The 25,768-nt window shown below is 43.4% G+C and overlaps 2 protein-coding genes across 10 annotated transcripts in view; one reads left to right on the top strand and one right to left on the bottom strand.

Annotated features, from left to right (window-relative positions):
- The window catches only part of adcy9b (adenylate cyclase 9b), a 63,375-nt gene extending 56,451 nt beyond the window's left edge, over positions 1 to 6,924 (bottom strand). Inside the window, exon 1 of the mRNA XM_078417998.1 lies at positions 4,997 to 6,924. Within this exon, the coding sequence (XP_078274124.1) occupies positions 4,997 to 6,701 (1,705 nt within the window). The 5' untranslated portion in view covers positions 6,702 to 6,924. The remainder of the gene's footprint in view (positions 1 to 4,996) is intronic.
- A 105-nt stretch (positions 6,925 to 7,029) lies between these two features.
- glis2b (GLIS family zinc finger 2b) overlaps positions 7,030 to 25,768 on the top strand; it is a 149,154-nt gene continuing 130,415 nt past the window's right edge. For all 9 annotated transcript variants that reach the window (XM_078418001.1, XM_078418002.1, XM_078418003.1 and 6 more), the window contains exon 1: positions 7,030 to 7,349. The gene's annotated coding sequence lies outside the window, so the exon portion shown is untranslated. The remainder of the gene's footprint in view (positions 7,350 to 25,768) is intronic.

Genomic DNA, 25,768 nt, shown 5'->3' on the forward strand with positions numbered 1-25,768 from the left:
GAAAAATATAATCTAAATATCATAACTCCGATGCTATTTAGGTTACTGTTTTAACATTTTTCTTCAATTTCATCATTCAGTTCAAAAAGCTTGAAAGAAAAATGTTTATGTAGCAAAAAAAAAAAGTCCAGACTTGGGGAATAAAAATTGAGTTGTTTGTCTGCAATTTACTGTTTTTGCAATATTTTGAAATGGAGATAGATAAGAAAAGGTTCACTAGGCAGGTTCATGAAATGACGTGATCGTCTTTGAACGAAGGCGGACCAAGTTGGCTATGTTTTAATTCATTGGGGCTTAGAAGAATGTTGGGTTATTTTGTGGAAGCATGTTTGGATGAGAGGATTGAAGGCTTTGTGGCCAAGTTTGCGGCCTCCTCAGTCACACCCTCTCGTCTTCCCTGCCCCCCCTCTACGAGGAATGAGCTCAATACTTTGTCTAGTATATATTACTAAAATTCTCGTCTTGTATATTTGTGGGTTTGTGGATATATTTGTATATGTGTGGGTTTGTGGACATATTTGTTCCCGAAATACAGTCAAAACGGTACACCACAAACACAACAATTTTAGGCCCACCCTGCTCACCATTCCCCTGTGGTCTCAATTGATCAAGATTTGTTCCATTTTAAAAACAATTAACTTAATAAACCTTAATAAATGCACCCCTCCCCCAGGGAGGACCGGCAGCCGTCCCGGCGTGCCCCGCGCCTGACCTTCCTCCCCTGGTGCAGCGTGGCGGCAGAGGGTCAAAGAAGATGGCCGTTGCCGTCGAGCTGCCGCTGCAGGGAAGGTTTCCACCCAGAGTCCATGGCTCGCTCTGGCTGACGCAATGGCCGCCAGAGGCAGGGGTGAGTGGCTTCCTCTCCCCCGCCCACGGCCCCGGGGGAGACTCTGCGGCCGGCAACTGGTCCAAGAGTCGTCAGTTGGGGGAGGGTTGCTGGGCCCGCAGGAGAGGTTTGCACCCAACAGGGGTTGCCGCGCCCGCAGAAGAGTTTTGGACCCAACGGATCCACATCCATCTAGTGCACACTAACATTCATGTAGCTGGCTTGGAAGAAATATTGGGTTTCATTTACATAAGTTAAATTCTATTCAAAATTCTGTTACAGAAACAAGTATTTTATCTGGACAAGTGACAATGAAAAATACATTTACTGAAACACCAAAACTGGAGTTGATAATTGAAGGCTATCCAACATCTTAACAAATTGTAGATAAAATTTTGGAGTAACTCAGCGGGTCAAGAGATGCTGTCTGATTCACTGAGTTACTCCAACATTTTGTGCCTATCTTTGACACCAGCATCTGCAGTTTCTTCTAACAGATCTCAATTGTGAGTTAAGATTCATTATGTGCAACATTAGAATGATCTTTGTTAAAAGGAGTGCAGGTGCAGTTAAGTAGATTGACTAGTTTTGGTTTCCACGGAGTGGAGGTGGAAATTAATTTTCAATTTGTAGTGCTGCTTAGAATGACAATTCAGTATTTTACTAGGATTGTATAACATAGAAATAGCCTCTTCAACTCACCATGTCTATACAAACCATGCAGATCCTATTGCACAATTCCATATCCCTGTGTGGCCTGTTCATTCAATTATCTATCTAGATGCCTCTTACTGTTCCACCACCCCTCTAGTAGCTTATTCGAGAAAACTAAAATATTTACTTTTCAGATTCCTTTTAAACCTCCTCCCTGTTAAAACCAGGCACTAGTTTTAGATACCCCTACCATGGCAAACAGATATGGGACAGGTATGGATAGGCAACAAAACATCCTCCAATGATGTATTCTCAGTGCCTTATACATTCTATCCACTCAGGACAGCATAGCCAAATTATGCTTTAACTTCGTTTACAAACTGGCAGGTGACACCACCGTAGAGGACCAAACTCAAATAACAAGACCAAGTACAGGAAGGAGGTAGAGGGCTTAGTAACAAGGTGTCAAGATAACAACTCTCCCTCAAGATCAGCAAAACAAAGGAGCTAGTCATCTACTCCATTCAGGAAGCCGTGTGGTGCACACATCGCAGTTTGCAACGGTGCTTCAGTGAGATAGTCGAGAGCTTCAAGTCTGTAGGTGCGAATATCACCAAAACGTTTCAATCACATCGAGGATACCTAGAATAGTGTGTATAGGAACAAGTCCTTCTGCCTACGATGTCTGCACTAAACATGACATAAAGTTAACCTAATGTCCACTTCCTGCATGTGATTCATATCCCTCCATATCCATGTGCCTCTTAAATGCCACTATCATATCTGACTCCACCACCACCCCTATCAGTGCGTTCTAGTGATCCACCACTGTGTAAAAAACACAAACCCTGCACTTCACCGTTAAAATTTGCTCCTTAAAGCTGTCACCTCTAGTCTATGACATTTCTACACTAGGAAAAAAGTTCTGACTATTTGTACCTCAATTTGTTTTAAACCAGGTCTCCCCTCAACCACCAATGATTCAGAGAAATCAACCCAGTTTGTCCAGTTTCTTCTTATAGTCATCACCCTCTAATCCAGGCAACATTCTGGTAAACTCCTCAGCACCCTTTCCAAAGCCTCCATATCCCTGTAGTAGGGGCAATAAGAAATAAACAGAGTAGGGATATCTAAAACTCCAAATGCAGCCTAAACCAAGTCTTATAAAGCTGCAACATAACTTCTGACTTTCCTGCACAATGGCCTGACCAATGAAAACAAGCATACCATATCCCTTCTTTTCAACTTGTGTTGTCACTTTCAGAGTACTAGACTTAGACTGCTCGATCATTCTGTATATCACCTTCTTAGTTACCCCCCTTGTGTTTAGTGTACGTAAAAAAAACATTGGGAATTTGTTTAAACCAACTTACCAATGGCATTTATGACCCCTTTTAGCCCTTCTAATACAAAGGTTGAGTTTTTTCCCCCCCTTTCTTTATATTCAAAGACTCACTAAACCTTGCATATGCTTCCTTTTTCTTTTTGACCAAATATATCCCCCTGATCATTCAATGCACTGCACTCCGTTTCCTTTCTCTTTTGCACCAACTGTTGTACTCGCGCAAGGTTTGATTCTCACGTATGGTTTGATTTGCTTGGTTACCATCTTGGTGCACATGACCATAATAAATCAATACAAAAGATCAGGGGAACAATATACATGTATCCCAAGGTCTCCATTCAACATTACTTTCACTTCCCAGGGCCCTGTAATTAACTGTGCATGTCCTGACCTGATTTAACTTTCCAAAATGCATCACTTCACACTTATCCAAGTTAAATTCTTTCTGCCATTCCTTAACCCACTTATTTTGTTGTTACCTTAGATAACTTTGATTGTCCACTATACAATTTTAGTGTCATCCGAAAACTTAATATGCCATCTACATTCTCATCGAAATCATAAAGACTGAGCACAGGTCCCTGTGGCAAACCACTGGTTACATTCATGTGGGGAAAGATCAACCCTCGCCATAACTTCAAAAAAAGGATAGTCTTTACTTAGCACCCATTCTTCCATATTTCCAAAGTTTACATGATTGGCTTTAACTAGAGGAAAGCACGTAAGAGATACTCTGTACAACGTTGTTTTATAAAACTTTACAAAAATATTTACCTCAAGCATTTAGATTTTCGACACATGAACAAATAATTCTAGAATATCTATTTTTACTCCAAACTTCTAGACATCAAGATAACGAACTAAAATTCCATGAAAGAATCTTGGGCTAACCAAGTTGTTTGGTCTGTATTCCACACGTCAAAACAGATGAAAGGAAAGTTAAAATTTTCAACAATGGCTGGCAAATAACTGGATGATTCACTTTAAAAATAATCAAAAATTTGTTTACAATTCCTTCAAAATTAGTTTCTCATATATTAAGTCAAAATTACAACTTAGTGAAATTTTCTCTGATCTAAACATTATATATTCCAGTCCATGAACTATGACGTAGATTACATAAATACTCTGCTCCTTTCCAAGAATGAAATTTATTATTTCACTGATGTTTCTAGAATCCCACTAAAAGGGATCGTTTTAAATGATCCTTTCCTGGGTACAAAAACGATTCACTTGTTTAACTCCTACTCTGCTGATTTTAAGATAGCTTAATAACAATATATGTCTCTTGAATCTACCTCAAATTCAGACAGCTGCTTGTACATCATTTTATTCACAAAATGCTGGAGTAACTCAGCAGGTCAGGCAGCATCTCGGGAGAGAAGGAATGGGTGACGTTTCGGGTCGAGACCCTTCTTCAGACTGATGCTTGTACATCAACTTGACAACTTGCTCCAATGTAATATGCGAGGACGGGACGGGATAGGGCGGGATGCAATTTTTTCTCTTCACTACCACTATCTTGCGTTAACACCGAGCATCCATTCACGAGGAAATTTAAGACTGCTATGTACTATTAATACAAGACAATTTTAAAACATCTTCAGTTCACCATAATAGAGAAAATCCACTCTGATATTGCGACAGGCCGGGGGGGGGGGGGGGGGGGGGGGGGGGGAGAGGAAGGAAGAGAACGGGGAGAATCTAATCTTTTTAGGGGTGAAGTACCATTAGAATTAAACATTCACATATGAAAGAGCACAATTTCATTACAATATGAAACATGTCAACAAGTCAGGTTTTAAAGCAATTTTGCCCATTAATGGATTTTGAATGAGCTCTGGGTATTATGTGGTGGACTTTTGTCAGAATTTACAAGCAATTTATGAAAATATGGGTAGAATTTAAGTGGTCAAAAAACGATGTTCTTTTTTTTTGCAAAAGATTGGTAATTAACTTTCCAATAAATTGTAGGTGGTAAAAATGGCAAACATCTTGAGTTATGGATGAACTGCTAACAAAGGGAAAATAATTTCTTAGCTCATGAAGTTTTATCAACATCAAAACCTTTGATCCAATCTATGCAGGTTAATCCATTTCACCAACCTGACTGAGCACAGTAACACTCCATCCAGTATATCATGATACAGAACAGATTATAAAGCAATTACCTTTCAGTTGATCTGCCACCACACTTTGGGAGCCAACCCTTTCCATCACTTTTCCATCTTCTTTCAGATAACGTTGGTCCAAGTACTTGGCTGTAACCTCTGAAAGATGGACCTTACCAGCCACCCCAAGCTGTTCCATCAGGTTGGCCAAATTCACGTCATTGGACCAAACGTCAAACTTGAAGCGTTTCATTCCCAAAATGCCACAGAGAACGGTTCCCGTGTGCACTCCGACCCTCATGTTGACCATCTCCCTTTTCTCTTGGCAGAATTGCTCGATGGCTTGGATCATCCCCAACCCCATCTCAATGCAATAGTACGCATGGTCGGTGCGAGGTTCGGGACACCCGGCCACGCAATAATAGCAGTCTCCCAGGGTGCTAATCTTTTCGCATCCCGTGCCTTCGCAGAGGCGGTCAAAACGTCCGAACAGGTCGTTGAGGAGGCCGACAAGCAGGTGAGCCGATTTATTGGCGCTCATCTTTGTAAAGCCCACAATGTCGGCGAAGAGTATGCTAACGGGCTCCATGCGCTGCATGGTAAAAGGCCTGAAGATGAGGTGTGCCCTTTGGATAGAGGTCTTTTTCTTCTTGCTCTTAGGGCTGGATGTTGAGTAGCGTTTGAAGGAGTTCTCGCTCTCGTCGTCCCCCTGTTTCATCAATTCGTCTGCCACCATCCTGGGCATCACCGAGTGAATCATGCGCTCCTTCAGGGCTTTCTCCACCTCCAGGTCCTTGCCGTGCATGATGGACTGGCCCACCTTGAGGAAGGTGGTGCGGGAGCGTACCTGCGACATAGTGAACAGGTGGATGCCCACAGCATGCACACAGGCATGTAGGAAGAACTTAGCCAGGGCCTCGAGCACCAGGTGCTGGGAACCCGGTACCCGCAGCCACTCGGCGCTGCCCAGGTGATAACCCAACAGTTCGAAGAGCAGCGAGTAGGAGACGCCGAAGAGAAAACAGAGGTAGAGGGGCAGCGGCATGACGGTGTACAACAGCAGCAACACTTCCACCGAGATGGAGAAACTCCCCACAGGCGACAAGTGAGTCCAGCAGGGAGCCAGAGTCCGGCTCTCGTTCCAGCCGCAGCCGCCCGAGCCCAAGCCCCCGCCTGGGAAGCGGGTGGCGAGCGACAGGGCGAAGACTAGTAGTGTGAAGAGCAGTGAGATGCGGACATAGTGGCGCGAGTAAAGGCCGCTGAAGGTGACCGCCAGCAAACCGGCGCAGCACAGCATGAATAGTAGTGTGGGCGCCAGGAAAGCGGCGGCCAGACCTCTGGCAGCCTCCTCCAGGACGCAGCCGAAGTAAATGGCCCAGAGCAAGGCGGCCACCATGAGGTAGAGCAGCGCGTACCTGAAGCGGCGCTGGGTCTGCGGGAAGCAGCGCTCCAGACACGCGTCCTCCAGCTTGCGGGAGTCGAAGGCGGGGTCCCACCACTTGCCCGACGCCCGTTCGAAGAGCTGCGGGAACTTGCGGCGGCGGCGGGGGCAGCGGGCCGCCGGCCTCACCGACTCGCCCGAGCTGCAACTAGACGAAATGCTGTACTTTGTGGGCCCGGGGCCTTGGTGCGGAGGGGCAGGGGCCGCCGCCGCCTGCTGCTCCCGCTGGCTCCCGCTCCGGCTCTTGATCTTGACAGCGACATGGTTGCAGTCCCCGCTGGCGTCGCAGTAAACCTCGGTGCCGTGCAGCTGCTGGACCGCCATGTAGAGAGTCGGCGACCTACCTCCGGAGAACTTGTGGGAAGCCGGAGTCGGCGCCCGACCGCTAACGTTCTCGTCGCGTCCTGCTGTATAGTGTGCGGCGGCTCACCCGCTCCATCCACCATTTCCGCCGCGGGCGGCCGGAGCTTGGTGCAGGCGGCGGAGCCTCGGAGGTGGGGGGTGCGTGAGGACGCTACACATACGGGGACCCACCACCGGAAACAACGGCTGGTCCGCTTCCTCGCGCATGCGCACTAATTAAATCCCAACCGCCAAATTGGAGCGTGCCCAGGCCAGAGGTCACGTGGTGCGTACTGCGGGGGAACGCGCGTTTGCGCGCGCGCGTGAATACGTGCACGAGCACGGGTGCGCCCGCGCCTGCACGGGTTGGATATGTGCGCGTGCCGCGTTCACCGCGAGAGGAGGGCGGCGCTCGCGGCCAATGGCCGAGTGTCCGTTCCTGCTGATGAGCCCAACGGTGAAGGCAGCGGTTTCACGGTCAGGTTGTGAATGAGCCTTTCAACAACAATAAGCCTGGAAGATGCAACAACAAAAAAAAGGATTAGTTGTGAGGTGATTGGCAAAAGAACCGGAGCAGATGTCAGGAATTTTAACTGGAAGATTCCCCTCATGTGGACCGCAGCCAAGAGGGTAGGGATGCAGATTCAGTAACGTTTTTTGAAAGGATATGGATAAATACTTGAAGGAATATTTTTCCATGATTTAGTCATTTGATTGCTCTGCCATAGTGCAGTTGGACAAAGTACTACACCGAACACTGTAGCACAGGAACAGACTCTTCGCCCAGAATGTCTGTACTGGACATGATGTCACGTTAAACTAATCTACTCTAGCTACATATCCCTCCATTCCCTGCATATCCTTGTGCCTATTTAAAAGCCTTTCAACCGTCACTATTGTATCTACCTCCACCACCAGTGGCAGCTGTTCCAGACACCCACCACCCTCTGTCTAAAAAAAAAACATACCCTGCACATCTCCTTTAAACTGCAAATTGACCTAAAGGGACTCCTTTCTGTCCCAAATCTGGCTATGCTAATGACAGCCAGCGTTTTGTGATCAAAGTGATCATCCTCCTCCCTCTTGACCTGCAGTTTGAGTATGCCTATCTCCACATTTGTCTAGACACTTGCTGACCCCGTTCTTATTTAACCATCAAACATAATAGGTTTCCTTCCTGTACTATCACTTACCATTGCTTGTCTACATTGAGTTTCTACTTCCTCAACTAACTGATAACATCAAGCTTTGCTTCACATCCACTGCCTCTGAATTTTCATTGTGTCTATACATCCATTGTCTAAATTCTAATTGTACCTGTACCTCACCGTATTTGTATAGATGACAATAAGCTCCACTTGACATGAGTTGGTAGATTGTATGTCCCTTCTGCAGTTGTACAGGGCCCTAGTGAGACCACACCTGGAGTACTGTGTGCAGTTTTGGTCTCCAAATTTGAGGAAGGACTTTCTTGCCATTGAGGGAGTGCAGCGTAGGTTCACTAGGGTAATTCCTGGAATGGCGGGACTGACGTATGTTGAAAGACTGGAGCGACTAGGCTTGTATACACTGGAATTTAGAAGGATGAGAGGGGATCTTATTGAAACATATAAGATTATTAAGGGATTGGACACGTTAGAGGCAGGAAACATGTTCGCAATGTTGGGGGAATCCACAACCAGGGACCACAGTTTAAGAATAAGGGGTACGCCATTTAGAACGGAGATGAGGAAAAACCTTTTCAGTCAGAGAGTTGTAAATCTGTGGAATTATCTGCCTCAGAAGGCAGTGGAGGCCAATTCTCTGGATGCTTTCAACAGAGAGCTAGATAGAGCTCTTAATGATAGCGGAGTCAGGGGGTATGGGGAGAGGGCAAGAACTGATTGTGAATGATCAGCCATGATCACATTGAATGGCTCGAAGGGCCGAATGGCCTACTCCTGCACCTATTGTCTAAATTACCTAAAAATCCAGGAAATAGTTCAACCATTCTGCAACCTGTCCTAAATTCTTCTTTAAACACCAATCATATCTCTTGGAAAAGGTCCATTCGCAACCTCAGTGGCACATTAGTGACGGACCTCACAGAAGAAGAAATCATCTAAAATCATAGGTTTAGAGCAAATGAATAGATCAAAGTAAAATAAAAAATAATTACTAATACTGAAAATCTGCAATGAAAAGAAAAAATGCTGTAAATGCTCAACAGTTCGTACAGCACTTATAGAAGTAGAAACAGCTAACATTGCTAACACGTGCACCCAGTAGAGCTAGGAAAGAGAAAATTTTGGTTTTTAAAGCACAGATGGTGGGGAGAACGTGAAGGATAGAACAAAGTGAGATTAGCAGAAAGGAATTAGCATTAGTTGAAATAAAATTATTGGAGAAATTAAATAGATTGAAGGTGATAATTCCCCTGGATCTACACCCAATTTTGGGAAGGAGATGACAATGGAGAAAGTGACTCCACCAGCCAAAACATTGTGACCTGATGAGTCAAAACATAATGACCACCTGCCTAATATACTGTTGGTCCTCTGTGTGCAGCCCCATATGCAGCAGGGTGCGATGCACTGTGTATTGTGACACATTCCTCCCGTGACCACCATTAAAATTTTCTGTGACTTGTGCCACAGTAGACCTCCTGTCGGTTCGGACCAGACGGGATAGCCTTTGTTACCCTCGCACATCGATGAGCCTTGGGCGCACAATACCCTGTCGCTGGTTTGTCCTTCCTCGGACCACTCTCAGTAGGTACTCACCATTGCTGACCGGAAGCACCCAACAAGCCTTGCCATTTTAGAGATGCAGTCATCCGGCCATAACAATTTGGCCCTTGCAAAGTCGCTCAGGTCTGTACTCCTGCCCATTTCCCCTGCATCCAACACATCAACTTCAAGAACTGACTGTTCACTTGCTGCCTAATATATCCCACCCCTTGACAGGTGCCATTGTAACAAGATAATCAATGTTATTCACTTTACCTGTCAGTGGTCATAATGTTTTGGCTCATCGGTGTATATGTTGAATGACTTGGTGTGGTGTATCTGGATTTATAGATTCCTTCAAAGGATCCAATAGATTTTTAAACACAATTTGAGTGTTGAGAGTAAAATTGCGCCATAGATTGAGAACTGAATAATGGGAAGAAAGTAGAGAGTAGGAATAAACAAGTTGTTTTCAAGTTGAGAGGCTGTATCCAGTTGGTTGCCACAAGGATTGGGTCTAAGGCTGTACCCTCAATTGATGATTCAGATGATGGGATCAAGTGTTTGTTGATCATCTGTGAGGAGGATTCATGAAGGCGTCAGGGGGATATAAACATAGCACAAAAAGTAAGGAAATTTGTGTTTGGTAGATTATTTCTTTGTTGTAACAATGCTTATTGGCAATAAATCTTATACCGTTGGAAAGCCTGTTTATTTCCCTTTTAAATGGTGCCACATTTGTAAGGAACATGCATTTGTGGGATGAGCAGCAGAGCTGAGTATGTGGGTTGCGCCCATGAAAAATCTGCCAAATCTTCTCTGCCAATGCCAAACAGCTTATTCTGCCATTGACTCTTGTTCGGTGTTGTTTGGTGGATTGGATGATTGAAGTCTGAAGAAACAAGACATATTGGCAATTTAACAATTTATTCATTTAATAAACAGGAGCCTCAGTAGCGTGTGGAAGAACCATACACAGCCACAACAGCCTGGCACCTCCTCCTCATGCTGGTCACACACTGTTGTGGGGTGGCATCCCATTCTTCAACCAGCATTTGTCGCAAGTCAGCCAACGTGGTTGTGTTGGTCACTCTGGCACGAACAGCACGCCCAAGCTGATCCCACAAGTGTTCAATGGGGTTGAGGTCAGGACTGCTGGCAGGCCATTCCATCCTCTCCACTCCCAAATTCTGGAGGTAGTCTCTGAGAAACCCTGCTCTGTGGGGGCGAGCAATGTCACCAGCTTGAAGTTGCCCTATCGCACGGGCCCTATCCAGATCAGTCAAACGTGGCATGCCAATTCTTGGAGCAGACACCTACTGACCACTGTAGCAGGGCCCATGCTCACAGATGCTGCCAATCAGGTGCCAATCAGGCTCCTGATTGTCAGCACCTGGGGGTACCAGAAGCTCAAAACAAGAGTCAATAGCAACAGCAGAATAAGCTGTTTGGCATTGGCAGAGAAGATTTGGCAAAATTTTCATGGGCGCAACCCATATACTCAGCTCTGCTGCTCATCCCACAAATGCATGTTCCTTACAAATGTGGCACCATTTAAAAGGGAAATAAACAGGCTTTCCAACGGTATAAGATTTATTGCCAAGAAGCATTGTTACAACAAAGAAATAATCTACCAAACACAAATTTCCTTACTTTTTGTGCTATGTTTAGATAGCTTAATGGGAAACGCCATGACAAGTGGAATATGATACGGAAAAAAGGTGAGGTCAGCTACATTGAGAGAAAAATGGAAAGCATGGAGTTGAGTTATTTAAAGTAGTGAGGTTGAAAGGTATTGATGATCACAGGAACCTGGGTGTCCTTTTACATGAATGACTGTCAGTTATTATGCAGGTACAACAACCACTAGAATATAGGTAGGTCTTTATTACAAGAGTGTTTGTGTTCAAGATTAAATGTATCTTGCTTCAATTATGTATAACCCTTGTGAGATTGTATCTGGGATACAGTGTATAGTTCTAATCACCTTATTTATAGAAGGATACACCTGCATTAGAGAGAGTGCAGTGGAGAATCAGCAGATTGATTCCTCGGATTGCGGATTTGTTATATAAGGCAAGATTTAGGTAGATTTTCTACAGTTTAGAAGTGTGAGGCGATATCACTTCTTGACATATTCAAAATTCTCATGGGGCTTGACCAGGAAGATGTAGAGTTTACGTTTTCTTGAACTGTCGAGAACTAAAACCAACCTGATCTCCAGTGGCTAACAAACCTGATCTCCCGGTGGCCGTCTTAACCAACCTGATCTCCCGGTGGCTGAGCACTTCAACTCCCCCTCCCACTCCCAGTCTGACCTTTCTGTCATGGGCCTCCTCCAGTGCCATAGTGAGGCCCACCGGAAATTGTAGGAACAGCACCTCATATTTTGCTTGGGCAGCCTCCAGCCCAGCGGTATGAACATTGACTTCTCCAACTTAGTTCCTCTGTCCCTCTCTTCCCCCCCTTCCCAGCTCTCCCACTGTCTTCCTGTCTCCACCTATATCCTTTCTTTGTCCCGCCCCCCTGACATCAGTCTGAAAAAGGGTCTCAACCCGAAACGTCACCCATTCCCTCTCTCCTAGATGCTGCCTGACCTGCTGAGTTACTCCAGCATTTTGTGATCCCTTCGATTTGTACCAGCATCTGCAGTTATTTTCCTACACAAGGTATGTGAATGATCTTAGAGTTAATGACTGACCACCCACTCAAGACAGAGTAGTGAGGGCATTTTGTAACTCAGCTTATAGTGAATTTTCGAAATTCACATTCAGTTGTTCAAGGTAGAGATCAGTACTTTTTTAGACAAGAAAGAATTTGAGGGATTTAGGGTAACTGCAGGAAGGTGGTGCTAATGTAAAGTATAAGCTTTGATTTAATTGTATGGTGCACCAGGCGCAAAAGTCTGAATGGCTTTTGTATCTTAAGGATGTTGACATTAGTTGCTATCTCTAGGATGCCGATTTCCACGGCCTCCTTAATGTTGTTTAACTTAATCTCTTGAATCCTCATCCATGCCTTTATTATTTCTGAACATTTCTGGGGTCAACCCTTTCTGGGGTGATCTTTCTAATTCTTCCTTCCATAAACTTGAGGTAATTTCTGTTATTTGTATCTCAATTTGCATAATGTCCTGGTAATCCACTACCTATTAATTTGATTTAAATGGTCGTTAGGTTTGGATGATTACTGTTACGAGCATCTGATTCTCAATTCCAGTTTTATGCAAATAGAATTTACTCAATTCACCACAGCACTATAGATTAACAGTTAATGTTAAAAATTCAGTTTGATTAACACATAATTTGATAAAGCAAAGAGGGAACAGTGATACTCATATCCAGCCATCCTACCCTGCACAGAGAAATTCTGTACATGCTCAAAATACATTATTTCCCTGAATCCGAGGAATTCACCTGGAACATAGTGTCTTCTTAAAATTTTATGCGAGGCCAAGGCTTTCAGATAAAGATAGTAAAGCAGCTTCTGAATCTCAAAAATCAACATCTCAAGTCAAATTATTTTGTAATGTAAAATTTTAATCTTAATGGTATGTTGGAATTTTATTATGGGTTTTGAGTGGGAGAAAACTAGTAATGAAAGCAATTTTCTTGTTCTCCATGCATAATTGGAGAGATGAAAATGATTACCCTTTCTGATGATTAAGCATCAAGGAAAAAATATCATACTTCTAACTGCTAAAAATGTGAACATAGATCTTTTTACATTGACTGGTAGCACATCTGTGATGCTGCTCACTATTTGGGCATTAATTGTGTTATATGAAATTGTTAATTTTATGTCACTCACAATAAACATATAAACATAAAAACTAGATGCAGGAGTAGGCCATTCAGCCCCTTGAGCCAGCACCACCATTCAATATGATCATGGCTGATCATCCAAAATCAGTACCCCGTTCCTGCTTTTTCCCCATATCCCTTGATTCTGTTAGCCCTGAGAGCTAAATCTAACTCTCTCTTGAAAACATCCAGTGAATTGGCCTCCACTGCCTTCTGAGGCAGATTCCACAGATTCATAACTCTCTGGGTGAAAAGGTTTTTCCTCATCTCAGTCCTAAATGGCCTACCCCTTATTCTTAAACTGTGATGCCTGGTTCTGGACTCCCCCAACATGGGAACATTTTTTCTGCATCTAGCCAGTCCAATCCCTTAAGAATTTTATATGTTTCTATAAGATCCCCTCTCATCCTTCCAAATTCCAGTGAATCCCAGTCAACCCATTCTTTCATCATATGTCAGTCCCGCCATCCCGGGAATTAACCTGGTGAACAAACCTACGCTGCACTCCCTCATTAGCAAGAATGTCCTTCCTCAAATTAGGAGACCAAAACTGCACACAATATTCCAGGTGCAGTCTCACCAGGCCCATGTACAACTGCAGTAGGACCTCCTTGCTTTTGGACTCAAATCCTCTCGAAATAAAGGCCATCATGCCATAAGCTTTCTTTACTGCATGCTGTACCTGCATGCTTACTTTCAGTGACTGATGTTCAAGGACATCCAGATCTCGTTGCACCACCCCTTTTCCTAATTTGACACCATTCAGCTAATAATTTGCCTTCCTTTTCTTGCCACCAGTGGATAACCTCACATTTATCCACATTATACTGCTTTTGGCATGTATCTGCCCACTCACCCAACCTATCCAAGTCACCCTGCAACCTCATAGCATCCTCCTCGCAGCTCACTCTGCCACCCAGCTTGTTGTCATCTGCAAACTTGGAGATGTTACATTTAATTCCCTTGTCTAAATCGTTAATATATATTGTAAATAACTGGGGTCCCAGCACTGAGCCTTGCGGCACCCCACTAGTTGCAGCCTGCCATTCTGAAAAGGACCCATTAAATCCTACTCTTTGCTTCCTGTATGCCAACCAGTTCTCTATCCATGTCAATACCCTACCCCCAATACCATGTGCTCTAATTTTGCACAGTAATCTCTTGTATGGGACCTTGTCAAAGGCTTTTTGAAAGTCCAGAGATGCCACATCCACTGACTCTCCCTTACCCCTTCAACATGTTACATCCTCAAAAATTTCCAGAAGATTAGTCAAACATAATTTCCCCTTCATAAATCCAAGCTGACTTTGACCGATCCTGTCACTGCTTACTAAATGCACTACTATTAATTATATCTTTAATAATCGATTATAAACAGTTGTTCATGTTTATATCAGGCAAGTTATTGATTATTGGTATTTGAAGATAAAGTTCTATGGGTGTCTAAGTTTCTTATCAGTATTGTAATTCTGATTATATTTGTCAACCTTGGCTCAGTAGTACAACTCTTACTCTTGAATCAGAAGGTCATGAGTTTAAATTGCACTCCAGTGAATTGAGAAGATAATCAAGATTGACACTTCTGTGTAGTATTGTTAGAGCTGTTATATTTTAGATGTTACATGAAACCTGTTTACAACTGCTCCCTCAGGTGACTGTAAAAATTCTGTGGCACGATTTTGAAAAAGATCAGGAGATTGTTTTCTTGTTGTCTTGACCAATGTTTCTCCCTCAATAAACAGATTATCACATTGTTGTTTGTGGGTGTGAGTATAAACTACCTGTCATAGGTCCTGCCTTACAATTGTAATTATAATTCAAATATTCTTCACCACTTGGTGGGTACTTGGGAACATTATGTAAATTTATATGTTTGTTATCTTGATATTAATTCTTGTTTAGATTTTTTTTAAATCTCATCAGGTACTGAAGGCCATGTGGAAAGTTTGCATGCAGTACTATATTTTGAAGTGGTAATGTTGGTGTTGTTACAAGGAGAATGACTTGTGGGTTTTACAAACTGTTATAAAAATGCCAGGCTTGGGTAATGTTGTGAGGTGTTCTGCGGTCTGTAGCTATGGCAGAGCAGGGCTCTGAGATTTGGCAGCACTGGAGAATGGAGTCTTATTCGATGATTTCTGTGGTGCATAGAAAGAACAGTATCGTAGATAGAAAGGTGCTTATTATGGTGATCCTACTCCCGTTTTACTTAGAATAATATGGAAAAAATACTTTGATTATTTCTGATAATGATTTCCATGAGAGCAAATCAGCCTGAGCATCTAGCCAATTATATCCATCGGGTTGCTTGTCAAAAATTTCAGCAGGATCTTGATCAGTTGGGCAGGTGGGTTGAGGAATGGTTGATGGAATTTAATACAGAGAATTGTGAGGTGTTGCATTTTGGGAGCTCTAACATGGGCAGAACCTACACAGTGAAAGGTAGGGCTCTGGGGAGTGTTGAAGAGCAGAGGGATCTAGAAGTACAGGTACACAGTTCATTGAAAGTGGCATTTCAGGTAAATAGGTTATTCAAAAAGGCTTTTGGCACATTAGCCTTCATCAGTTAAAACATTGAGTATAGAAGTTGGAAAGTCATGTTGCAGTTGTTTAAGACATTGGTGTGGCAGCATTTAAAGTATTGTGTTCAGTTTGGGCATCATGTTAGAGCAAAGATGTCAAGCTGGAAAAGGTGCAGAGAAGATTTACGAGGATGTTGCCAGGACTTAAGGGCCTGAGCTATAGAGAGAGATTTAGCAGGCAAGGACTCTATTCTTTAGAGTGCAGAAGGATGAGTAGTGATCTTATAGAGGTGTACAAAATTATGAGAGGAATAGATCGGGTAGACGCACAGAATCTCTTGCACAGAGTAGGGGAATCGAGCTCCAGAGGACATAGGTTTAAGGTGAGGGGGGAAACATTTAATAGGAACCCATGGGGCAACTTTTTCACGCAAAGGGTGGTAGATGTATGGAACGAGCTGACAGAGGAGGTAGTTGAGGCAGGTACTATCGCAATGTTTAAGAAACATTTAGATAGGTGCATGGATAGGGAAGGTTTAGAGGGCAGAATGCAGAATGCAGGCAGGTGGGACTAGTGTAGATGGAAAATGTTGGCTGGTGTGGGCAAGTTGGGCCGAAGGGCCTGTTTCCATGCTGTAGGACTCAATGACTCTATAACCACAACTCAAAATTAATTCTAAATGCTTCCAATTAGTGGGATTTCATTGTGGCAAGGACCTTACTCTACTCTCAAAGAGTACTTATTATTTTGTTTATCAAGGTTTAGACTTATCAACCAATTCTTTCTCAAAATCTTTACCAACTATGGTAGTGTTGGGAGTACAGTCATCTCCGTTTGAAAATATTCGGTTAATGTCTTATTCCAAAAATTTCAGGACAAATGAAGACGCTGAATACATTCATCAGATCTGACACCATCTGCGGAAAGAAAAACAAAGTTTATATTTAGAGTTAATGACTCTTCGATGGAACTTTGAGCTTCTTGTGAATTAGGAGTTTCATTGTAGTCTGGCGTATACTGCAATGAACGAATCTGAATCTCGGAAAAGGGGAGAGTTGAATTTACAATGAGGCTGGATGAAAAATGGATAGGACAAAGACACCTCTTCCTATTTATCCCTAGACCATGACCCCACCGGCAAACACCAGACCTTTATCATCAGCACCATCACGGACCTCACCATTTTGGCGATCTACCCTCTAATGCCTCCAAACTTATAGTCCCCCAGCCCCGCACGGCCTGATTCTACCTCCTACCTAAAATCCATAAACAGAACTATCCCGGCAGACCCATTGTCTCTGCCTGCTCATGTCCCACCGAACTTATTTCCACCTACCTCGACTCCATCCTATCCCCCGGTCAAATCCCTCCCCACCTACGTCCAAGACACCTCACACGCTCTCCATCTCCTCGATAACTTCCGGTTTCCAGGCCCCCACTCCCTCATCTTTATCATGGATGTCCAGTCACTACACTTCCATCCCCCACAAGGATGGTCTGAAGCCCTCCGTTTCTTCCTCAACCGTAGAACCAACCAATCCCCATCTACTAACACTCTCCTCCGCCTAGCAGTGCTGGTTCTTACCCTTAACAACTTCTCCTTTGACTCCTCCCACTTCCTCCAAACCAGAGGCGTAGCTATGGGCACTCGCATGGGCCCTAGCTATGCCTGCTTCTTTGTCGGGTATGTCGAACAATCCCTGTTCCGGGGGTACACTGGCCCCATTCCCGAACTCTACCTCCACTACATCGACGACTGCATTGGTGCTACCTCTTGTACCCATGCAGAACTCACTGACTTCATACACTTCACTTCCAATTTCCATCCTGCCCTTAAATATACCTGGACTATCTCCAACATCTCCCTCCCGTTGCTGGACCTCTCCATCTCCATCACAGGAGACAGACTAGTGACTGACATCTACTATAAACCCACTGACTCGCACAGCTATCTGAACTACACTGCTTCCCACCATGTCTCCTGCAAAGTCTATCCCCTACTCCCAATTCCTCCGTCTATGCCGCATCTGCGCCCGGGATGAGGTGTTTCACACTAGGGCATCAGAGATGTCCTCATTCTTCAGGAAACGGGGCTTCCCCTCTTCCATTATAGATGAGGCTCTCACTAGGGTCTCTTCTACATCCCGCAGCTCCGCTCTTGCTCCTCCTCCCCCCATTCGTAACAAGGACAGAATCCCCACCCCACCAGCCAGCGTATCCAATAAATCATCCGCCAACATTTCCGTCACCTACAACGGGACCCCACCACTGGCCATATCTTCCCATCCCCTCCCTTTTCTGCGTTCCGCAAAGACCATTCCCTCTGTAACTCCCTGGTCCACTCGTCCCTTCCTACCCAAACCACCCCATCCCCGGGCACTTTCCCCTGCAACCGCAGAAGATGCAACACCTGTCCCTTTATCTCCCCCCTCAACTCCATCCAAGGACCCAAACAGTCTTTCCAGGTGAGATAGAGGTTCACCTGCACCTCCTCCAACCTCATCTATTGCATCCGCTGCTCTAGATGTCAACTTCTTTACATCGGTGAAACCAAAAGCAGGCTCGGCGATCGCTTCGCTCAACACCTGTGCTCAGTCCGCCTTAACTAATCTGATCTCCCGGTGGCTGAGCACTTCAACTCCCCCTCCCATTCCCAGTCTGACCGTTCTGTCGTGGGCCTCCTCCAGTGCATAGTTGAGGCCCACCGGAAATTGGTGGAACAGCACCTCATATTTCGCCTGGGCAGCTTGCAGCCCAGTGGTATGAATATTGACTTCTCCAACTTTAGATAGTTCCTCTGTCCCTCTCTTCCCCTCCCCTTCCCAGATCTCCCACTGTCTTCCTGTCTCCACCTATATCCTTCCTTTGTCCTGCCCCCCTGACATCAGTCCAAAGAAGGGTCTCGACCCGAAACGTCACCCATTCCTTCTCTCCTGAGATGCTGCCTGACCTGCTGAGTTACGCCAGCATTTTGTGAATAAATACCTTCGATTTGTACCAGCATCTGCAGATATTCTCTTACCATACATAGATACAATCAGTTCAAACTCAAGTACAAAAGTTAGAGAAAATGGGAAGATATAGAGTACAGAATATAGTTCTCAAAATCTAGCACATTGTAGCACATCAGTTCCTTCAACAAAGTCCAATGCCCTCAATGGGGTAGAGATTAATCAAACAGTCTCCTATGCAACTCATGAATAGTTATGCCAGTCAATCTCGGCTGGTCAAACAGTTTTTAGCAGGGATTTACATGAATTAAGATATGACCTCATCTGACATATGCAATGTCATAGTGCTCACCGACTGCAATTTGCAGCTTATTGTCTTTTAGTCCTACAGTGCCACCTGTTGATAATATAGCATAACTGCAGCGGGTTCCATATGGCAATGCCGCTACCATTGAAGGAGGTGCAGCAAATGTAGAATGTCCTACCTGAGAAACTAGCTCCAAATTTGAGCCAAGATTTATGTGCTTACTAGACCCAAGTGGACCCGTTAGGCCCAAACCACTCCTGCATTGGTGCAGCACCCTCTCCTCCCCCACTCCTCCCTCCCCTCTTCCCCCTCGCCCCCACCCCCTCCACCCTCGCCCCCCTCCCCCGCCTCTCCCTCTCCCCCTTCTCCCCCTTCTCCCCCTTAGGGTTGCCTCTCCTGCATTGGTGCAGCACCCTCTCCTCCCCCACTCACTCCCCTCCCCCCACTCCCCTCTCTCCCTCCCCCTCCCCTCTTCTCCCCCTCCCTCCATCCCCCTCCCTCCACTCTGTCCCCGTTCCTCTCTCCCCTCCTCCCCCTCCCTCCCCTCCTCTCCTCGCACCCTCCCTCCCCTCCTTCCCCTCCCTCCCCTCCCTCCCCTCCACCCCCTCCCTCCCCTCCTCCCGTTCCCTCCCCTCCTCCCCCTCCTCCCTCCCCTCCTTCCCCCTCCCTCCCCTCCTTCCCCCTCCTTCCCCCTCCCTTCTTCCCCCTCCCTCCCCTCCTTTCCCCTCCCTCCTCCCCCTCCCTCCCCTCCCCTCCCATCCTCTCCCTCCCCTCCTCCTCCTCCCGTCCCTCCTTCCCCTCCTCCCCCTCCCCTCCCTCCTCCCCCCACCCCCTCCTCCCCCCCTGCCCCACCTCCTCCTGGGAGAGTGCTACATTTGACAGTGTATCCAGGTCTTTTAATCACAAAAAAAAGACACAAAGTACTGGAGTAACTCATCTGCTTTTAAAATCATTTAATAGTTAACCATGCGGCTAACTCCTCAGGATATCCAAACTTTTCAGATTGATGTTTTGTACAGCATAAAAAGTGATTTCATGCTTCAAAGGGAAAATTCATCCTTTTGACAGAATTATTGTTGGACACAGAAGCGCCCATAAAAATTCTAGCAATTCTTTAATGCTGAGAATTGAGTTTTGCTTGTTTGTTAGACAAGGCAAGAAGGCTAAGCTCAATCATGGTCATCTCTCGGCTCACTCTCACCTTTCCTCTATTGCCCTCTGCCTTGTGATATCTATATTTTAGCCTGGTTGCTGTTCACTATCTTCTAAAGTAAATTCTTAAATGTAGCCAGAAGAATCTTATGAAGATTGAAATGTGTGAATATGTCAAGAAAAATCCCACCATGAAATTCAGCTATGAACTACAATCATAATTTCTGACTTTCTCCTCCATTTCTTCAATTATTTTGTACCTTTAACAGAGCAAAATTCAAGGTGCTTCTTAAAAAGGTTATCAAATTATATTTGATACCAAGTAACATCAAGACATTTTATGCTCATATTTTTTTTTTTTAAATTATGGAAAAAAAGAAACATGTTGAAAAAGATTAAGACCTTGTGGTATTGGCAGTCAGACACAATGAATTTATTAAAATTGGCAACATTCAAGAGGCCAGAATTCCATGAATATTTACTGTGGGAGGAATAATGGAGGAAAGAGAACTGCGGTGCAGCGTGATCACAGAAAAATGACAAAATAACGGTGAGCATTTTGGGGAACAATGTGAGTTAAAGCAACTGGATGACAAGTAATGTGGATGTAAACTCATAAAGGCTGAACTCAGGTTTAGACTTGCATCACATTTAGTGAAGATGGAAGACATGAGTCCAGGCAGGAGTGAAGTGAAATAACAAATGCATTGTTATTGGTTTCAGAGGGAGTCATTAGCAAGTTTACTGATTACATGAAAATTGATGTCATCAACAATCATGAAAAAGGTTGCCTAAAGATGCAGAGGGACATAGATCAGCTGAAAAGTATTTGCGGAGCAGTTGCAGATGGAACAATGTAGCCAAGTGTGAGGTAATACATTTTGGGTGGTCAAATATAGGCAGACACATGCAATAAATGGCAGGTAACAGGAATGGCAATGTACAGAGATGGCTTGGGATGCAAGTTAATAGTTCCCTGAAAATGGTGACATAAGTGGGTAGGGTAGTGAAGAAGGCAGTTACCAAGCTTACCTTCATAGGCCAAGGCCTTGAGCAGAAGACTTTGCAGCTGTACAAAACATTGGTTACACCACCCATGGCATATCGTGTACAGTTCTGGTTGTCACACTGCAGCAAGGAAGTGGTAGCATTGGAAAAAGTGAAAAAGAGATTCATCAGGATGTTGCGGTGGGCTTTAGTTACAAAGAGAGATTGAATAGGCTGGGTTTGTTCTCACTGGAGTGGATGAGGAATGATATAGAGATTTATAAGATTATAAGAGGCACAGATAGAGGACAAAGTCTGTTCCCAAGTTTAAAATTAGCAAGCAGAATTTTGAGGTGAAAGAGAAGAGATTTACAGGAGATCGGAGTGGTAATTTCTCATGCAGCGAGTGGTGGTAATGTGGAGGAAGCTTCCTGAGGAGGTGGTAACATCATTGTATAAAAAGCATTTGGACAGGAACATTGATAGGAAAAGAATAGAGGGATACAGGCCTAATTAGCATAAATAGGCATCATTATGATACTCTACGTATTTCAGTTTTTGTACTATCACGTTTAAGTTTATTTAGTATAACTGATTGTATATTAATTTTGTTCTTTTATTGTGGTAACATCTAATGTACCTGTGAAGCTGCAGCAGTAATTTTATTGTTTTGGTTTAAATTGGTGTATATGACAAATACTCTTGACTCTTGAATGCTGGGGTGATGGGCCATTCTCTACAGTACAGCACTATGAGCTTTGTTAGCCTCTGCCAGTTGCTACCAATAGGTGCATTAGAAAAGCTCAGTTATGTCTAGCCTTTCTCCCCTTTGTTAAAGTCTTGTGGTATTTACCAGTGAAGGAACATCAAAGATCTGACAGTGAATTCTAGTAGCAATATTAAATGCATCCACTTGAAGGCAATATAAATACAACATATAAAGTGGAAAGTATTTCCTGTTCACAAATTTTACTTCTGTTCATATCATAATTTAGTATGTCGACATTTAACATTGAAACTACCTTTTTCAATACCAGTTGGAGAATCGTACCTTACTATGTCAAGTTTTGTTATCTCATGTTCCAGATTAATTGACAATAAAACATCTTGGATGGCTCTTGCTTATGTTTATTAGTACTGCAATGTTAGTGGCTTGTTGTAATGAATGAAGTTCTTCAAAAGATTTTAAATCTCTATCATTTTAATATTAATTCCTCATTCTGGTTGCTTCTGGTTATTATGGTAGAAGTTTTGTGGTGGTCTCCTAAGATGTCAATATAACTTTAGTAGATGATCAGCGTAAATCTCTTTTTCTTTTCCTGGTGCTTATACTGATCTCTTGCGTGGATTAAATAGGAGAAAACCCATTGCAAAAAGATTATTTCCTTAATATACTTTTCTCTCCAATGAGACAAAGGCTCATGGATCTTTACTCCCTCTAATACTCTCACACCATAGTGGCAATTCAGATGATTATGAAACTAAATGTACATGATAATATAGTAATGGTCACAAACCTGAATCCTGACTGAATTTACCTCACCCGTTCAGTTTAGTTTATTGTAACGTGTGCCGAGGACAGTGAAAAAAATTGTTGCGTGCTATCCAGTCAGCAGAAAGACAATACATGATTACAATTGAACTTTTTACAGCGTATAGATACATGATAAGGGAATAACGTTTAGTGCAAGGTAAAGCCAGCAAAGTCCGATCAAGGATAGTCCAAGGATCACCTAAAAGGTAGATAATAGTTCAGCACTGCTCTCTGATTGTGGTCGGATGATTCAGTTGCCGGATAACAGCTGGGAAGAAACTGTCCCTAAATCTGGAGGTGTGCGTTTTCACACTTCTATACCTTTTGCCTGATGGGAGAGTGGAGAAGAGGGAGTGGCCAGGGTGCGACTCGTCCTTGATTACGTTGCTGGCCTTGCCGAGGCAGCATGAGTTATAAATGGAATCAATAGAAGGGAAGTTGGTTTGTTTGATGGTCTGGGGTGTGTTCACAATTCGCTGCAACTTCTTGCGGTCTTGGATGATGGAGCTGTTCCCAAACCAAGCTGTGATGCATCCTGATAAAATGCTTTCTATGATGCATCTGTAGAAGTTGGTGAGAGTTGTAGGCGACATCCCAAACTTCCCAAGTCTTTTAAGGAAGTAGAGGCATTGGTGTGCTTTCCTAGTCATTGATTTAATATGGGTGGTCCAGGAGAAGTTGTTGGTGATATTGACTCCTAGAAATTTGAAGTTCAAGTCCAGTTCAAATTGAAGTACCAGTCCAAGTAGTGGTATCTCAAACAATTGCTCCAGCTGAGATCAGTAGCCTAATGTATAGCAAATCTTTTACATTTTGTAGCGCATTAATCAGTTCAAAGATTTTATTTAGAATTATTTTCGTAATGCTCCTGGTGTATCTCCATCCATTTCACGTGGATGAAGAAGGATTAGATTATTTTGTTAAAACAAATGCACATTTTGTAATCATATCGAACAAAATGCATTCTCAAAAAACTTTATTTCAAAGGTGTCAGTAGAAATTTTCAGAAAAATCAGGAAATATAATACACGTAAGGAAAAAAAGTTAGCACTCAAAGAAACATTTTTGTAAGTCTGCTACCTTTGAGACTTCGAAGGAAACCAACTGAAGCAATGAAATAAAATTGGACAGATTAGGAGTGCAACAGCATCTCAGGACACTAAAAAAAAACAAGCACAAAGGGAGGTGCTTGAAAATTAGCTTTATTTGCAGGGGCTATGAAGTTTACAAATCAAAGTAAACTGATATTTGATTTATTCTGTACTCCTGGAGTGAAATACAAAAATTCAGAGAGTTTAATTGCAGGATATTTCTAAGCTTTCTAATTTTAGGCTTTAACTCTGATGCAATCCAGCAACAAAATATAAAAGATGAATTCAGGTATAACCCAATAAAAATATCGTTCAACCTATGTTAAATCCTAAAAAGTAGAAGGTTCCACCAACTAGCCATAAATAGTTACATTCAGCTGCTTCTTTGCAATCAAGAGGGTCCTTCATTCAATCAGCTTATTTCCTACTGTCCTATTAAGGTATGGGGAGAAGGCAGGAACGGGATATTGATTGTGAATGATCAGCCATGATCATATTGAATGGCGGTGCTGGCTCAAAGGGCCGAATGGCCTACTCCTGCACCTATTGTCTATTGTCTATTAAGCCTGCAGTTTTCAAATTCAATTGAGTATGTTTATTTTGGAAAAAAAATTCTTAGCCTCAACTTTATCTAATTTTTGATATTTATCCAGGGACAGGTAACAGACAGAATCGAAAAGCGCAGATGAAAGGGCTAACATCATAAATATTTCTTCGGAACAATTTTCCATCCATTAAACTTTTGAGAACATTCACAATGTCCCAATGTTTCCAATGGTCATCACTCCTCGCAAGCGCCATGTAGTTATGCAATCAACTGGCATATTGATTGCATGAATTTTGGAAATTCTTCAAATGGTGAGGAAATCATGACATACAGGAAACACCAGGTCTCCCTATAAACAGTTGCCAAAGCACAGACTTTCACAGGTTGCAAACAAAATAGCTGTACCAATTTCTCTGTTTATCTCTCTCTCTCTCACCCTCTCTCTCTCTCTCTCTCTCTCTCTCTCTCTCTCTCTCAAACAACTCCAATGGCTATAGTCACTCATCCAACTCTATAATGCCAATGTTGGTGAGCTCCTGCCAACATCGAGAATTAACAGATCATAAGCACTATCATCATATATTCCACACATTGCACTCTTCATCCATAGAAAATGCCATGGGATGTGTCCAATGGAACGTGGTTAGTTACCACAAAGTCCTAAGACCACATGTTTAGTACTATGCTGAAAGGTCCACCTCAAATCTCTGGAGTGGAACTAAATCTCAGAACCTGCGGACGCCAGAGGTGAGAGTTCAGTCAATTGTGCCATGGCTAACCATAAATCAATCAATTACGTTGCACAGTGTCAGCTTGCTAAAAAGAGCCAATCATTTACTGAAGTCCTTGGAAAATCATCATGGAATCATGAAATCATCATCATTGTACAGCATGGAAACAGGCTATTCAGCCCAATTGGTCCACGCTGACCGGAAGGCAGTCTTCCATTTTAATCCCATCGCACAGCACTTGGACCATAGCCCTTTGTGTTTAAGCAATTCAAGTGCTCATCTAAACACTTCCTAAATGCTGTCAGTGACCCACTTTAACCACACTCTCAGGCACAGCATTCCAGGTACTTATCACTCACTCAGTGAAGAGGGTCCTTCTCATATCCCCTCTTAATCACTCTAAACCTATGCCTCCCAATTTTATCTAACTCTGATGTAGGGGAAGGGTTTCCCACTGAGTATCCTATATATACCCCTCAATTTTATATACAATTAAATGAACAATTTAAAATGGCCAGCTTTATGTGTTCTATGTTCTTTGGTATTTGGGGATATAGTTGAAAGTAAATAAGGCACTAATTAAGTCAATTATTTTCATTCACTTGGATAAAAGTAATGGTTTATGTATAAGTGAGGATTAATTCCCTCCAATGCAATTTCCAATGAAACAGGAACAACATATTATTATAGTTAAAATAATTAAATATTGTGCAAT

This window comes from Rhinoraja longicauda, chromosome 21 (genome assembly GCF_053455715.1).
Source record: "Rhinoraja longicauda isolate Sanriku21f chromosome 21, sRhiLon1.1, whole genome shotgun sequence".
NCBI classification, from domain to species: domain Eukaryota; kingdom Metazoa; phylum Chordata; class Chondrichthyes; order Rajiformes; family Arhynchobatidae; genus Rhinoraja; species Rhinoraja longicauda.